The sequence below is a fragment of the Geospiza fortis genome, unplaced genomic scaffold (genome assembly GCF_000277835.1).
Source record: "Geospiza fortis unplaced genomic scaffold, GeoFor_1.0 scaffold167, whole genome shotgun sequence".
NCBI lineage: Eukaryota > Metazoa > Chordata > Aves > Passeriformes > Thraupidae > Geospiza > Geospiza fortis.
The window spans coordinates 4,594,920-4,613,337 of NW_005054355.1; the positions used below are offsets into that span (position 1 = coordinate 4,594,920).

The 18,418-nt window shown below is 35.9% G+C and overlaps 1 protein-coding gene across 3 annotated transcripts in view; it reads right to left on the reverse strand.

Annotated features, from left to right (window-relative positions):
• Positions 1 to 18,418, reverse strand: part of HOOK3 (hook microtubule tethering protein 3) — a 73,559-nt gene that overhangs the window by 45,701 nt on the left and 9,440 nt on the right. For all 3 annotated transcript variants that reach the window (XM_014308051.1, XM_031059050.1, XM_031059051.1), the window contains exons 2-5: positions 18,111 to 18,183; positions 9,884 to 9,934; positions 6,877 to 7,009; positions 4,739 to 4,806 (exon numbers count right to left, since the gene is read on the reverse strand). In XM_014308051.1, coding sequence (XP_014163526.1) covers positions 4,739 to 4,806; positions 6,877 to 7,009; positions 9,884 to 9,934; positions 18,111 to 18,183 — 325 coding nt within the window. The remainder of the gene's footprint in view (positions 1 to 4,738; positions 4,807 to 6,876; positions 7,010 to 9,883; positions 9,935 to 18,110; positions 18,184 to 18,418) is intronic.

Sequence of the window (18,418 nt, forward strand, 5' to 3'; positions counted from 1 at the left end):
CAAAAGCCACAGATACATGTGCAGATGTATCTCACATGACTCAGTGCAATAGAAAGCACCTTGCAATTGGATGGTCTGTGGTATGTAGAGTGGAAAAGCGAAAGACGAAATTTAAGGCATCATTTTGTGTCCAGTACCACAATCAGACAAAGAATGAGATCGTTAGGTAACTCAAAAGGAACAACAGGAATCCAACTTATTATTATCAGTTAACAATAAAACAACTGTAAGAAATGGGATGTAAAGGCAGAACTATCATGGCAAAGGAGTGCTTCCATCTTTTCCCTGAGAAATAAAAACTTTACCATAAATAGAACAGCCAATAGAGTACACAACTCCACTCACCTATCCAAACTCCTCTCCCTTTCAGATTTTTTTAAAATTTCAATAAAACTTTTACTGAATACAATGTTTTAAGATTTCATTTACAGATAGGTAAATGAAATTTACAGATAGGCCAGCTTTCATACAGATAGGTGTATCAATTTGAAACACACACTACAGCTTCCACCCACCTAAAAAATGCAAGAGGCTTGCCCAATTTTCCATATTCTTGACTTTGTTTCCAGTCAATCAGCATTCTCTGGTATTACTGAAATTTAGAGTTGTAAAACGTCCATTTAATCAGTAACCCGCTCAACAGAACATCAGCTTTTTCAGCATTATTTATTACTAATCTTACAATACTTTTAATAATTTTGAAAGCAAATTTCCGTACTGTTTTCTTCTATACATTTCCTTTATTTAAAAGCTCAGTCAGAAAAAATTCATGAAAAGCTGATGTCATTTCAGAGCTTTACATGCAACCTGCAAGCATGATACTAGAGTATGTGGTCTTGAGAGGTATGGATCAATGGTAATACTTTTGAATTTAGAGGGGCAAACTTTATTTCATTTGTATTTCAAATCAGTCAAGAGAATAAAAACCAGGAGGAAGTGTCCTTCTCATTTTCCCTTCACATCTGCAAGTTTTCTTTGGGACCAGACTACAAAAATAAAGGTTTACCTCCACAATTTTGCAGCACTGGAACTGGCTTTCATCTCCAAATATATAATTTAGTGTAAATATAGTATAGTCACCTATTTTCACACATAACTTTAATGGAGGATGATGTGCAGAGATTATAAAAAGGGAAACATTAAAAATGCACTTGCAAATTCAAGCGATTGCATTAGGCCTCTACAGGAGAAAGAAAATCCTGCTTAAGAGCTTCCCAGAGTGAAATAAACGAGCAACTATCATTTGCAGTCTTGCTCTTTTTCTGGTTTATTTTGCATAGTGGTCAGTATGGATTTTAAATGGTGCAATTACCTGCAACATGACAATTCTAACAGTTATTTGTGTAGTTTTATAAGAAGCAGCTGTCATTCCCTGTTAATCCTTTACATCTATGTTTTTTCACACTCATAGTTTCAGTATAATATCTTACATAATACCTGTAGGTCTTCTAATCCTATATTATGAAAACCTTCACTTTTTAACTGCTTTCACTGTAAAATACGAACAAGCTGTGTTGTCATGGATACATGAAGATTAGGGAAGGGGTAGAACTATCACAAAACCTGCATGCATGAATAACATGAATTATGAAAGCTTTTTTTCCCCCACACATGATTTTGCAAACACAGTTGCTCTATTTAGTTGATGATTTTGAAATCCAAAACACTTGCTTTAACTGAAATGCTTTTTCTACAGTTAATAATACTGTATAAGCTCACTTAAGTGCCCACAAAGCAATGTCAAAACCTAGCTTCTGTACTCACGTTCTTTTTCTTTCTTAGAACATCTTTATGTTAGTTTTTAAGAGTCATGGCTATGTTTGACACTGTATATCCTTTAAAGCAGCTGGACTTTCTTCTTCCTCCAGTTGATACCCAGTCTACCTCCAGTCTATCTGTTGATAGACCCAATAAAATACTTTGATATCATTTCCTAACTTTTCAAAAAATAATTTTACTTCAGACAAGATAAATCTTTAAACAGCCAGGAAAAAATAGAGGAGGGAAAAACAGCACAAAACCAAAATGTGTAAGTAACACCACTGGTGTTATCCCAGACAGTATGCACCTTTTCCTATTCGCCCCTTGGCAAGTTTTGACACAATTCTTGACACTATTCTGACTCAACTCGACCTGCACAGAGAACTGCTAAGTGATCAAATTTAGAGATGTTCTAAACAGTAAAGGCAAACAATTTGTTTACTTACTACCACCTTCATCAACAATGAACTTGGCTACTGCAGGAAGAGACTTGGAAAAAATGACAGAAGGGGAAGCGGGAAAGGGAAATATATAATGGGCAAAATAATTTCTCTAAAAAATTCTTTGGTTATTTAAAAAGTCTGAAAATAATGAAATAAAAAAACCCTGTTATATTACACATAGGAATATATTCAGTCTTGTATTTTGTGCACAACTTGCATTTTGATACCTACATCTACAGATTAGCATCTCGGATTCTAAGTGGTGGTAACACACCAGACCAAATTGACTACACTGAAAAACTAACAGAAAACCATTGTTTCATTTCTAAAACCTTTATGGAGCACAAGGCATATTTCAAACATTTAAATAAGTGAAGAAAATAAATTATGAAGAACCACAGGTTAATAAAAAATAACTGAATAAAATTTAGCCTATAAAATGCTGCTTATTCCATTGAAAATCAGCTTCTTCATAAAAAAGAGAAAACTTGTTCTACTGTGCCTTGTGAAATACTTTCATGAGTAAAATGATTTACAATAACCAAAGAAGCATCAAAAAAATTTGTACATGCTCAGCTGAAACAGAAAAATTAATTACATAATACATCAGTAAAGCCTAAAGAGATCTTCTGACATACAAAGTGTTGAAGACTACCCACAATGTCAAATGCTTTAAAATGTTTGGATTAGATGATATACCAACTTTTCAAATATTCATATATAGCTAATTTCTTACATACTGCTTTTTCTAAGTCATTTGAATTCTAGGAGCTGCTATGACTCTACGAAATAGAAAAGCCTCCTTACAAAATCCCATGAAGTCTCACCCCTTTAAACTCTTCCCGTACCAATCTGTGCTGGTTATGATTTAACTCCCAGAGTAACCTTCTCCATAATTTTGCCAGGCACGGAAGTGAGACAGACCTGTAACTGACAGCATTTTTCTTCTTTCTCTTCTTGAAAACTGGAATAATATTTGCTAGCTACCAGCTGACCTCTCCAAACTCCAAGTCCATTGAAAAATGAGAGGTACTTGCTCTCCAAGTACCTCAAAGTCTGAGACACTTTCTCACCTCTTCATTAAGCACTTGAGATTTGGTCCTGAAATGCCTTAGATTCCTAAGCTTGCAAAGTAGCATTAAAATCACTCAGAACTGTGTCAGTAGCTGAATGCTAAAATTTTTGATTCACTGCATTTTAAAAATCTGTTCCAGAAGAACATACCCTTACCCTGTGATGACCTCCTACTTCTACTCATCATGTCAGCAAAAGGGCACACACACTGAACAAGTTTAAAGTTTACTCATTAAGTGTTGAGAACTGTGGGCTGCTTGAATGGGCTATTTTATTAAATAACTGAGACTTTTATAAAAATCGAATAGATTTTCAACATAAAGAAGGAAGATGAAAGAAGTTTTTTCTATTTCAAGATAGTGCAGAAGACAGTGATGCTACAATTTGGGTTTAACAAAAACACTAGAAAAACCCACCAAAATACTGTATATTACAGTTACAAAACTTACAAAAAAGTAAAATATGCCAAAACTCCAGCAACTGGTGCTTGGCAGCACTGACTAGAAGATGATTTAGATAACAACTCTTTTGATGCTCATTTCCAAAGTCCTCTCGGCTGTGTTACAGCCAGCAGTCTGCACACAGACAACTGAATGTATGACTGCATGGATACAGCACTGGTCAAAGTGATGACTGTGGAGAGATCTTGTAAACTCACTGATACTTCTTTCTCTATTCAGACATTACAGAGATGAGAAATTGCTCTAAAGCTCAATGTGGAATTGAGTTTCTCTTCTTCTGGTTCAGAATAAATGGGATTACTAGTGGTTTCCTGCCTTCCCTAGCTAGTGGCCTGCCCTAGGTAGTGGCCTGCAGTAAACATCTACAGACTGTTAGGCATTTCTATTATAAACACTTTGGACTTCTTTTAAGTCACAGGGGGACTTCAGTGGCTAACACCAGGGTTTTAATTTACCACAGAAGAGCACTTCTACAAAATGGACTGCAGTATACTCACTGACTTGTAAAAACATACCAGCCTACTGTATTATTCATATATGTTCATCTTACATATCATTACCCAAGCCATAACACTAGAGCTGACAATACAATACTGGCACCCAATTATCTTTCTTTTCATTTGTCTACTAAATTAAAAAAAAAAAAGTTTATGAAATTTTGACAAAATTCTACAGTAACTGGTTATCCACAGAAAATCAATCTAGTACACTTCAGGATTCACAGGGTGGGAAAAGAAAAGGAAAGGGAACCCAGTATCAAAAATATCTAGAAGTTTCAGTCTTCTAGATTTAAAGAAAAGTGGGACATTCACCCAGAGTTCTTTCACATAAAGCGAGATTTTTCTAAGGAAAAATAAGAAATTTTTCACTGTTAAAAGGCAAAATCTATGCCCCTTATTTTCTTTACTTTCAACAAAATTTTTCCTAAGTGGGAAAAAGTATACTGCTGTAAAATAATGAAAGACTGAACTTTCACACACTGTGGGCATCCCAGCATACCTCCTGAATGGCTGTCATGACAACATGTTGAACTGATTCTTCCATCATCATTATGGTCTGGATGTACTCTGAAAATAAAAGCATTCTGAAATGTCAATGTTGAAACTCAAGTCATAGAAGGTAAGTTCAGAAGCTTCATCCTTCCTACAAAATGACTAGATGCTATGAATGACACTGAAATGTATAAGCACCAGTCAAGTTCCACTCCAACAAATTCAACAAGATTTTATCACAAGCCTGTTCAGATACAAATCCAGGCTTATTTGAACTGTACAACAATGAAAAAAGTACATGATTACCTTTTTTCCTCCCCTGGCATCTCACACTTCTGAAATAACTACTTTTATCCTTTTCTCACTTTGTTCCTAAACTGTTCAGGCTCTTGAAGTACATGATCCATGCATAGGTTGTCCTTTTCTGTAAGTGTAACAGTAACAACCTGCCTTCCTACAGCATCCTCATTTTAAAGCATTTTCATGTTCATTTTTGGTGTCTGTTCTTATTTCTCTAGTACATCACAAATTAAGTCCCCTCCACTTTTTAAGTTCTCAGCTCTGCGTATATGTGAGCTACACAATAGGTACCTTGTAAGATAATACAGTAGCCAGAATAACAAATTCTGACATTTAGACTAAGTCAAGGAGTAAACTACTTGCCCAATATAATACAGTTTCTAGTCAAACATCATCTCCTTTATTCTTTTAATGATGTGATTAAGAGAAAGACGCTGGGGATAAAGTCACCTTCAACTGGGTAATTTGCTCATGCTGAACCTTGCTCAAAGTACAGATTGTTCTAGTATTTCAAATGTGCATTTTTAATGTCCAGACTGAAAGAGTTAAGGGGACACAAGATCAAGATACACTCGCCACTTGAAAATGAAAAATAGTCACCAAAAGGAAGATAATTTTACATAAAACAGAGATGACAGGAGGTTTAATAAACCAGAGTTATTTATGCACTTGTGGAAGAACACTACTCCTATTTTGATTAATAGGAGATGACCTCCTGGTTAAGAGAACAGAAGTAATTTCAGAAGGAGAAACTAAAGTGATTTAGTCACCTAGGAAAACTGAAAAGGGGAAACTAGCTGTAAAGTTAAGATGCACCAAGCATGGGGAAGACAAAAGGCTTAAAATCCTGGCAGCCATCAAACACAAAATGAGCTATATCTAGAGGACACACTTATTTGATGCAACTGTCACACAAATACAGTAAAAAAAGCCTTATTTTCCAACACATGACTACGTTTCCTGTTTAAAGTATTTAGAATAAATGTTTGCATTTGCCGTTACGTTACCTTCATCTGGCTTGAATGAAGCGTAATTTAAAGTAACTTGGTAACAATCTACAGCCTACACCCAAGGCAAGTTTAGAACATGAGATGTAGCACACTTTAACAAACATCTCCATTGTTCATCACATCCTCTCTGGCACCCTCAAGAAAGATGAATGGGTCTCTACTGTATTTGTGCAGGTCTGAATTACAGTCAGTGCCACTTGGGTAGACAGACAGAAGCCTCCTTCAGGGACAGCTAAAGTGGGATTCAACTGTCTGGCAATTGGCCTGAAGTGACTTTTTGGATGACCTTATTGTGCTCCATCTTCAGCTGTTGCCCAAAAGGGCATGGTTGCCAGCATTATTTTTCCCTATGTGTCAACCCCATAGACACATCTTAGAAACTACAGAAACCCAGTTCACATCAGACATTTCGTCAGACCAAGGACCAATAATACTGATGGCTTTTGGCCATGTAGTAAAATGACGTCTGGAATGCATCTCTGCAATCAAGAGTTATGCTGAATAATGTAATAATCACATTTTTCCATTCTTAACTATCCTGATCTACCTCATAAATGGTTAAAAGGTGTACCCAAGAATTTTTTTTCTTTGTAGACTGATTTTTCAGCTTAGCAAACCAAAACTGAAAATATGTACCTTGGAAGTAAATTCAATTCCAGTTTGAGTCTCCAAAAGCAGTAAAGCTTACACCAAAAAACAGTCACTATCTGTACAACAAACTAATGTCATTATTATTATTAAAAAAAATCTGTTTCTGACAGAAATCCAAGAAATATAATTTTTCTCCATAATAGTTGCACAATAACCCAGAAAACATGTTTCCAAAATGTATTACCTTGCTTCTGTTCACAATTCACAGCACATCCCAAAATAAGTTGAAGCATTCTCCCAAGTTCCGCAGCATCAGCATGTTCTCCAATCAGGTTAACATCAGGAAGGGTGAAGTCATTTATCTGTTGCCCTAGAATCTGCACAAAGACAAGGTACATACATGGCTGTATCGCTGCACATATACAAATCAATTTATTTAATACAAAGATGATTCATAATCAACAACAGTAATTCATTCTTACTTTACTATAGTTTTCAATACACCTTCAAAACAAACCAAATTGCTTAACATAACATCTCACTACAAAATCATACTGTTTGATACAAATAATATTTGGGAAAAGATAAACATGACTCTCTCAACTCACAAGCAACTACTAGATAAACACTTAGCAAGATTCTTTCTTAAAGAATTAGATGTTGAAACATTAAATGTTTCACCCATACAATACATATATCTAACACTGACAGGTGCCAAATACAACATGGCAAAAAACTCAGATAACTAGACCTCACACTTCTAGTAAATTTAAGGATATCTGGCAAGTCTTACAGCTAAGAAAGCTGCTCCATGGAAGAGAATCTGAGGTAGCAATACAATGATATGTAATTAAACAGCCCACATGCAGAAAGAAAGAAAAAACCCTGCAAAACAAAAGCCCGCATGACTCGCTATTAGTGTTATCTGATTTATCATTAAAGATCATTAAGGATTAATGATTGGCAGTAGAAGGAACTAGACAATTCTGCTAAATTGCTCTTTACTGAACAGAGGGTTGAAAATATGAATATGAAATGTGGAATTAAACACATCATTGACACATTAATTGCAGATAAAAAGAAACTGTAACTTCTTAAACAGGGTGCAATAAGGAAACAATGACTATATAGAGGGAATCAGTCATGCGTTTGCTGCATGCTCTTTTTTTGTGCAACACCCAAGAAAAACAGAAATCAGGTTAAGGCATTTATAAAAACATAGCATATAGGAGGAATACAAAAAATCAAGCTACTGTAAAGTTTAGTAGCGTTGGGTTTTGTTGAAGTGTTCTGGCTTCATTCTGATTATGTACAGTTTGTTTTGTGTTGTGGAATGGTAGGATTTTTAAGCAGTTTTCTCAAAGAATTAACTTCAACACTACTAAAAATCTCCACATACTTTAAAGGACACAGATTCACTCTTGTTGGAAAATACTTTAGGTCAAAAGAATTCTGTGAATACATCAAACACAATGGAAAATATTACCACCATACACAGACTGCATTAACAGAAAATACAATGTGTTTTGATTCTGGTATGCATTTATATATTGATCTGTAGTTCCTGAATTTCTTTCAAATGCAATGCTGGGTTGAAGTTAACAACACTACAGTGACTTCACAGTCACTGACAATAAAACTCCTGTTGAGGAAAGCTGAAAGGAAAAGGCAAATTGGTAGGTACTAGGAAGAAGCCAAGGATGTGAAGGTGAGAACAGAGTTTGAAATAAACAAGGGAAAAAAATTAATTTAAAGAAAAAGAACCAAAAAAAGTCCATCAAAAGCCCCGAAAGAAATATGAAAATGAAGGATAGACCCTATAATAACTATCTTGAGATTAAAAAGAGCATTTAACCCATTTTGAAAAGACAAAAGATTTATACATTTACAAAAAAATTAAAAGTTTTAGTTCCAGAGCAGCAGAGGTCTGCAGCAACATTAACTGAGCCAGAACAAAGCATGAAAGCTACAGTCAGTTACTCAGGCTTCTTGTTCTTCTATACTTTAACTGACAATAACAGCAAATGTAGCAGTTTGACTGATTGCTCTTCTGAATGCAATAAAAGTATCTGAATTTTTGAGGGTAAACAGTATTAGTATTATACACATTTTTCAAATGCTTTTAACTACATCAGGTAAAATGCATATACATATATTTTTGTTGTGGGGGAAGGAATAATATTGAGGAAAACATATGCAGAATTCATTAGTAGAATCCAGATTACACTACCTTTACAGAAATTCATCAGCTTGAATCCGCTCAAAACTTGCCTAATAGTAAAGTTTTGATGCCAGACACTTAATCATACATACTAATCAACCAAAAAGAAGCTTGCATCACTTTGTCTTAGTAATATTTATTTTCCATAACAAAAACCTGTTCTGTTTCTTTTCAGTGTTCCCAGTCATGACCAGCTTGCTTAATAATCACGTTTCAACATTTATTTAAACATGGATACCTAATCATTTACTGAAGACAACCTCCTAAGACTAAATTTTTCTTTCTTTAAGTACTTAAATTTATTAACTTAAATTTATTTTCTTGAAGTACTTCAATTTATTAACAAATAACCTAATCTCTGTAGTATTTATGAGGAGACAGTATTTTGAAACAAGAAATGTCTAGAACATGCATATTATGGATTTTGTGCTGCCACCTGTACAGATCAATTTGTCTCAAATATCACTGAAAGCATATTTCAGCTGAAGATTCACCACTGAAAGAAAAAAATACTGTCTCCTCTGGAGTAATTAAGTGCTGAGTTTGCTCAAAACAAGAGAGAATGACAAAGACTGAGTCCAGTACCCCTGAATTAAAATATTTAATTTAAAATCTTAATGTGGGGAGAGGCTAGAAATGCTCTTCCTTCACTCGCCTCAAGAGAAAAATAAGGACAAGAGCAGACTTCAGTTGCAGAAGAGGAAGGAAAAAAACATGAGACTCAGGTACATTAAAGTACACAGGACACAAAGTCCATCATTAGAATATAGTCAGTAAAGCCATCTATTCTTCACATGAAAAAAATTTACATATCAGGCTTCACTGGTACTCCCAAGTATTCAATAAAGTAGGTGAGAAGGTTTAAAGAAGGCCAAGACTAGGGAACAGGCCATGAATCACTATATATGCCAAAAGGCTTGCAAGAAAACGTCAGAACCTAACCTGCAGAATACAATTTATCTTCCAGAAGTTAACTAAAATACATAATTCAAAAGGCAAGCAGATGAAGATTAGTTCAAATGGTTCTTACCTCATGGTTGTAATCCAGTATTCCTTTTAAAATTTTCTTCAGGTTGCTTACCTATTTGACAAGAAAGAGGAAATACAATAAATACAGGGAGTATTTTACAGAGAAATGATCATAAAGTGGGCAATCATGGAAGAATCACACAAAAGAAGGATATAATTACATCAATTTACACACAGTTAATTTAGAATCATGGAAGTTATGCAAGAGGCCTTTATTACCAGACTTCCAGATGTGATTACAAATCTTTATGAATTCACAGAACCCATTTAAATTTATGAAAAATATAACATTGTCTTGGATAGGCTTTATATCAGATCCTATGGCATGAATGTTTTTATATACTTGTTTATCTTAGGATTTTCTTTACATCCAGAAGCTGAAACATTATTTCCCTCCTTTCTTCTCTTGAAGTATCCTAGTAATCTACCTTCTGCAGAGATAAACCTCTTCTTTCAAACCAAAACCAGCTACTGCTCAATATCATCCTTTATTTTCAACCCATATAAGTTCAATTTGTTGTTTTTATCATTAATTATTCCCCTTAGCTCTTTTATTTTTGTTCTTGTCAGTCTCTGTCCCTCCTCCCAGTTTTTACAAATGAATGTCTGTCTTACAGTATCTGGCAAAATTTACGTTTCTCCAAGATGACTTCACTGCTATACAAAGGTAGTTTCTGTTCACTTGCATAACCAATGGCATCAGTTAAGTACCTCCTGCTCTATAGAATGTGTGTCACATTCCTCTAGAACTGTGTATTCCCCCCTTTAAAGCAAAAATCCATTTGCATCAAGTCTCTGGAAACAGTGCATTTAAAATTATAAAAATGCCCGTGGGTCTCACAGCTGAAATTCAGAGAAAAAAAAAAAGGAATCTTTGCTGAAAGTAACTGCTAGAGACTATCATAAATTACTGTTCAAGTATTTACGAAATTTAGATAATAGAAGCAGCACACAGTTTCCTGGGACAGAGAAGAGGCTGAGGGAGCTGGGGTTGTTTAGCTTGGAGAAAAGGAGGCTCAGGGGTGACCCTATCACTCTATACAACACCCTGAAAGGAGGCTGTAGCCAGGTGGGGGTCAGCCTCTTCTCCCAAGTAACAAGAGATGGGACAAGAGGAAAAGGCTTCAAGTTTTCCCAGGAAGTGTTTTTTGCCAGGAAGAGTATAAGGAAACATCTCTTTATCAGAAAGGGTTATCAAGCATTATAACAGGCTACCCAGGACATGACTGAGTCACCATCCTTGTGGTGTGCAGAGCTGTGTACATGTGGTACACAGGGATATTACTTATTGGTGGACTTGGCAGTTCATGGTTGGATTCTATGATCTTAAGGATCTTTACCAACCCCAATGATTTTATGACTGAAGTTTAAACAGAATCTGCAAAGACTAAAACTGATATAAACAGGATTCACAAAGTTCTCTCATTGACAGCAGCAGCCACAGCAGCAAACTGCGGAACTGCAATGAAGGGAGAGCAAAACCTCTCAAGTTTTAATTGCCTTTGAAGCCCACCACAAATTTTATATTCTTGACTGCATTCCAGAAATATCCAGTTAGGAGACTCTGTCCACTTACAGAAATTATTTACCTTTCAAACAACCTGATGGTTGTTAACAAATGCGATATTGAAATTCAGGGACAAACACAACACTTCAATATGGTCAACAAACAAAATGAGGTGATGAAAGTAAATTCCAGACTCAAAAAAGAAACAGGATACACACACTGGAAGATTTTTGCCAAGAAAACCAAAATGATAACAATCTGATTACCTGACTCCTATTAATCTACTCTCTTTTGGAAAGAAGTGCTGGAAGTTGATTCCTTATTAAGATACAGGAACATTCTGACTGTCTCCATAATCACTGAATTTTAAGTCATACAAAAAACAAAAATTCATTTGGACTTGAAAAGTGACACATCAAATACCCCGACAACCTAGAACAAGAACTGGACATGCTACATTACAGCATGTATATGAGAACATTTATTGTCACTCCCAAAATGGCATAACAGGCAGTTTACACCTTCTACACCAAAGCACATACTTTTCCTGTACTATTACACACAACATGGCTCTGTAAGAGCTGCAACTATTTCCTAGGTGTCAGCAACCAAGAGCACCACTCAAAGGCAATGCACAATCATAACTAAGGTCTGCAACTGATTTAAGAATTTAAAGAAATTAAGAAATTTTACTTTTATATCAAATCATCACAAAGAATACTGCACTGATTAGAATATTATTTTCAAACTTGATTAACTAAAATCTTCTGGTTTATAATTTACCTGAGTCTGCTGCAGAAAGAGCCACGGAAACACAAGGGCCATGTTGCAGAATTTAAGTCCAGTTTATCGATGAGAACATTTGTGAGGAACCTTGAACTTGAACATAATCCCAAAAAAATGAGAAACCAAATGGAAACCTGTGAAATACTTTTTTCCCCCTCTCCTTGTAAGCATTTTTGAATTAAAATTCCTTAAACACAAAGAGCAACCTTCCTCTGTGTAACTTTTATAGTGCTTGGAGTTGAGATACTGAAACAAAGTCAATATTGATCAAAATTCATCATGAAAAAGAGCTTACAGGGCAGCATCCTTGAAACAAGAGAACAGCAAATAAACTGAAAAAGAAATCTTTGCCATCCTATTTCACCCCACTGTCAATCAACAGTACCAGGGTAGCTTGCTTTTAAGAATTAACTGTATCATCTTTGTATTTGGCACATAATCAGACAATTGAGGTTAAAGCAGCTTCTTTATAGACTTCTTTTAAGACTAAGACTGACTTAAACTTAACCATGATCTTCAGTATTACTCAGACAGCTCTCAATTTTTTCCTAACTTGCTGGCAGTCAATAAACTTAGATGGTTTTACTGCCCCTGACAGAGACAGGATCATCATAGGGAAACTACCACTAATATTTTGTACTTTGAAATTGGACAGTAGTTCCAGCAACATTTCTGACGTCAAAGCATACAAAACTAAGACCTCAAGGAGCTAAATGAAAACCAACAACAGCCTAAGAAAGTGTTAAAGACAACCAATTAGATCAGAATTCTAAGTCACACAGGTGACAGTTGTTCAGAATTACTTTCCACTTTCCTAAGCACATAGGAAAACCTAACTGTAGTTAAAAACAACCATTAAATTACATAATGCCAGACCACAACAGGCAGAATTGTCAATGCAGATTATGACTATAAAGTATTAAACCATTGTTCAGATGTCAGTCCATGACCACATGGGAAGCCTATTTCCTTGCATCAGCAACCTGAGTTCTTGCTTTTCCATAAAAATATACATGCTAGCCTCCCAACACCTTTAACATTCATTTCCTGCAGCCATACTTCTGCTGGAAAAGATGTGAAGTTTACTGGGGTAAAAAAAGTGGCAACTATGCTTTATTTCACCTAGAAATTTGTTGCTTTGTTTCACCTCAGAAATCTGTTGCATCTAATTCACAATAGATGGATCAATAAGTATTTCTAGACAAACGTCTATCCATTTTCCATCTCTTTACCATCTGAGAATATTGATGAAACCTCAATATTCTCAGTCCTTTGAACACCTAAGTTTCACTAATACCCACACCAGAGCTGTGTGAGTGTTCCCTATGTTAAAATATCATTACCCTCCCTGCTAACAGCCAGCTTGGCTTAGTATAGCACCACATGTGCTCAGTATGACACTGACCCTTACAGTATTAACAGTAACTTGATAAACTGATTGGAATGAAAGCAGAGATCATGTGATCTGCCAACACCATAAGACTTAATGGTTGCTTGGTTTTTCGCCTGTTTTTCTTTTATTCTCACTTGCCATATAAAATCTTTATTAATTACAACTTGCTTACTGTTTCTAATCTCAGGTTTGTAAGTGCAGTCTGTCTAGATTTCTCTATTTACTAACATAGTTGAGTAACAAAGGGAAAGGCCAATGACGTGGGCAATAGAAAATGCCCTTAAGCTTGTGATTGTTGACAAAAAGAGAGCATGGGTTATCTAACTTACTGGTTTTTCTCCAACATTATGGCAGCCAGCCTCCACTTTTGCATTACCCTTGTATCACATGTATGACTGAAACCCTGTTTGTGCCGGAGGCTCTGTGTAAATTGACTTTTCTTTTTTTAATTTCAAATCTTGAATAACCTCTGGAAATGCTGCTAGCACACACTTTCAAGTGGTGTGGGAATTCTTAACCAATAAGCTTTGGATATCTCATTATGGTACAATTTTATCCCTTTGCAGTTAACAGGTGGGGTGGGAGGTAGGTGGGTGGGCAGGGGCATGTGGGGGTGTATGTGCGCACACCAAGAAGGAGAGGGAGCACCTGCATTCACTGTTTGTACCACTCTCACAGGCTTATGCTTTCTGATTTAAACTGCATTTTGCAGCAATGTCTCTCATCACTGATTAGAGGTGGAACCCAGAGAAAGACTAGATAGTGAAGGTTCACAAGACTAACACAGCTTGCTACTATAAACACTAATAAAACTGTACTTCAAATTGATGCTGTCTGAATGCCAAAATGAAAAGTTCAGAAGAAAATCAAGCTGAACAATGTGTTTCCTTTCCTTCTTAAGCTTTCCACACTGAATGAAAAAGGATAGGAGGGAAAGGGGGACTTTTATGCCATCCCTCAAAGAGCCAACAGTTTATTCTGTAATTGCCCAAAACTGATGTACATGAATAAATCAGTAATTTTTTTCTTGATTAGGGAATTCTATCCCTGAAAAATTTTGGCAAATTATTTTCTAAGCTGCTTTTCATTTTCAGTATAGGTCTTAAGTTCAAGATGGCATCTTCCTCAGCCATGAAATACTATGTTGCACACAATTTAAATCTGGACTACACAGAAGCGTTCATTGTACATGAGGAAAGAGTTAATGGCTTTGCTTTTTTATTTTTGTAAACCAGCATAAAATTGCAAAGGCAGCAGTGAAAAGTCTTTTTGTTGCCTAAGGGAAAACACAAACATGTACATTGATATATGCTATGAGCATGAAATTTTAACCCTGAAGAAATAACAACATTTCTCTATTAAATACAGTAGACAAAGATATGGTTAGCTCCAAGAACCATAATGCTGACTGAATGGTTTCTATTTTGCAAGCTCCCCAAGTTTTAGCATTTCCCTTTTTCTCTCCTGCACATTGCTCAATTTCTCAAGTCTGGCAACTTGCCCTGTAAGCAAGAGCTTAAAAACATCCCTGTGAGGTTTTTTCAAATGGTATAGCAACAGCAAAAACATTGCAGTTATCAGAAAGCAAAATGCTAAAAAAACCAAACTAACCAAACCTGTGCATCTCCCTCCCGCTCCCCCCCAAAAAAACTCAGCCTTATGTTCTTGTTTCTTCTCCAAAGAGGACGACACACAATTCAAAATTAACAATCACATCACTCATTACCTTCTCCCTTGTTCTCAGGTAACAAGTGACAGGACGAGAAGAAACTGTCTCAAGTGGCATCAGATAAGTTTTAGGTTAAATATTAGGTAAAAGATTTTCAGGGAAAGTGTTGTAGAACATTGGAACAGACTGCCTAGCAAAATAATAGAGTCATCGCCCATGCAAGTGTTAAAAAAATGTGCAGATATGGCACTTGGTGACATAATGGGTTGCAGTGAACACAGTGGTGGTGCTAGGTTGACAGCTGGACTCAATCCTAAAGGTGTTTCCCAAACTTAACAACTCTATGATTCTATTATTTTCTGAGTACTTCCATGAACAGTGGTTAGGGGGGCTGTACAAGACCTACACTAATCTCCACCAGCCCCCACTGTTTCACAAAACTCCATACACTTCGCATTTATATTGTCTTTCTGTATTTCCACTGCTAGACCAGTTCCTTTACGTGGTTCACGATAGCAAGAGTTTGTACAAGTGGTGACTGTTACATCAGATGTTTCTGACGGCATCAGAGACAAAGAGCGACCATGTTTAGCAACAAGAAAATAATGTAGCTCATTACCACAACACATGAGACAATCCAATTATCACTTCTCATGGCACTTCTTAAAGTACAAAGGGAAAGCTATATTCTAGAGTCATGCAACTATGATGCCCACATCTTAAATCCAGTAACGAATTTATTTCTAAAAGGAGGTTGTAGTGAAGTGGGGGTCAGTCTCTTCTCCCAGTAAGCAAGTGACAGGACAAGAGGAAATAGCCTCAAGTTGCACCACGGGAAGTTGAAATTGGGTATTATGAAATACTTCTTCACCAAAGGCATTGTCAAGCATTGGAAAAGGCTGCCCAGGGAAGCAGCTGAGTTACTATCCCAGAAGGCATTTAAAAGAAGTGTAAATGTGGAGCTTAGCACATGGTTTAGTGTGGACCTGGTAGAGTTAACTTGATCTTAAGTCTTTTCCAAGCTGAACAATTCTATTAGTAGAAATGCACAGAGTGAAGTGTTCCTACAAGCCAGACTTTAAATGAAGGACTGGATGGCAGACATTTGGAAAACTAGACTACCAATAATGTTTACTCACATAAAAAGAACAGCCGGCAAGGTATAAGATTACTTCCAGATTAAAAAACAAGAGTTAAAGTATCACACATGTGACTTTTTGAATCTTCATGAAAAGGGAAGTGGTCTATAAAAATATATACAAAAAGCTGAATTATACATATTTCTTAAAGAAAACACAACAAAAAAATCAGTCTTTAGTTCTTTACGTGGACACTTGAAAAACAAGATGGAATGACACCAGCAAGAAACTGAAATTTGACCTGATGCTTTGCCAACCTAAGTCACATAAGGAAGTTACTAGATTGCTCAGCTGTTTTTTTCTCTTTTTCACACCTGCTAAGCTTTTACATCTGCCAAATTAGTACAAGACATAAAAATAAAATTTATTCCTCAAACTCCATATGATAGTTATAGAAGCTGCTGCTCCACACTCAATCAGCTGAAATGCTACTATAACCAACAGTTCTCAGTTTGTTATCCTCCACATTTAACAGCCAAGATTTCAATATTCCTCAGGGAAAAAACCCAAAAAATATTTTACAGAAAAGTAAGACCTTGTATCCAGCTGTTTGCTTGCAATTCCATACAATTCTTTGAGAAGTTAATTTATATCAAGTGCTCTACATTCAGCAGATGCCAAAGGAGTCCTAAATGTCTTTTAGGGGTGATGTCTCTTATTCAGCAGTCACTCAATATATCCTCATCAATGTACCCTCACTTTTTGCTGGCAGCCCTAGTAGACAAAACATTCTAAAACATTCCAGACTTCACACAGCTGGTCAGACAGCAGAAACTATGCTGATACATGTTTCCTGGCCAAGTCAAAACATAAACAGCAGTGGTGTGCTCCATCTTTGTCTCAGGCAGCATTGTGTCTCTGAGTGTCCCTGCAATTCAGAAAGTGATGTAGAGAAGCCTGTAAGTACTAGAGCATTTCACAGTTTTAGTCCTTCTCCAGATGCTCAGAATGAGTTTTGGTGGCTGGAACAAAATGGTTTTACAGGAAACAAGAACTAACAGTAAATTCTTAACTATTTTTCTTCCCCCAGATTAGTCAGGCTGAAAATGGAAATTTAAAAAAGCACATAGATTATTCGCTGAAGAAAACTAGTCAAAAACTACACTAACATCTGCATGTGAGACTGTGCTCTTCACATTTTAAAGCAAAATATTCTTCATTCATAGTTCTTGTAAATTCTGTTTCCTTCAGGTCTGCAGAGAAGTGCTAGAATGCCAAGTGATACAAACAACCCAGCAGACAGTGATTAAAAATCATGCTGAGTAGAAACACAGAAAAAACATGACTTCCTCCCTTAAAACTCAGTAGCTCTGCAGAGCTGACAAAGTAAAAGGAAGCAACATGTTGCCATTTTTCTTTAAATATATTGCTTATTATGTTCCTCTTTTTATGTAGTTGCTTCTCAAAAAGACTGCTTTTTTAAAAGCTGCTTTCACACTGTACATTAAAAAAATCTCTCATTCAATGTTTGAAAAAGAGGTAATTAATGTATAACATTTACTTTAATATTTTCCTTTTAAATCATTAAAACCTGTTCACAAATTCAAAACGTTTTTGCTAAAACTGAGCAGGACAATACAACATTAAAAAAAGTAAGTGTAATTAAAATGGTCTAAAATTCAAAATGCTATCTATAAAGCAAGATCTTAATCCAGAAATGTGCGAATATTTAGACACAGTATTGTATAAAGTACTGAAATACAGACTCACAGACAAGCAAAGTAAGTCAAATACCTTTAGCCTCCAATTATCTCCCACTTCTGTTTTGATTCTGTTCAGCCAGTTTTCATCAAAATAAGCTGGATCTCTGAAAAATAAAAAGTGCATTTATTAAAAACACATTACAGAAATTTTGAGTACACATTCATCATTAAGCTCCCATCCCAGGTTTGAGTTAATTTAAATGACTACCTCTTGCATCTGACACATGGCCTGAATATAGTAGCTCAGAATCCTGTTACTACTCACTTTTCTAAGAACTTTCACCCTGTTGACAGCACAGGTTCATCTGTGTGCCATGAGCAGCTTATGCTTTTGAGGAA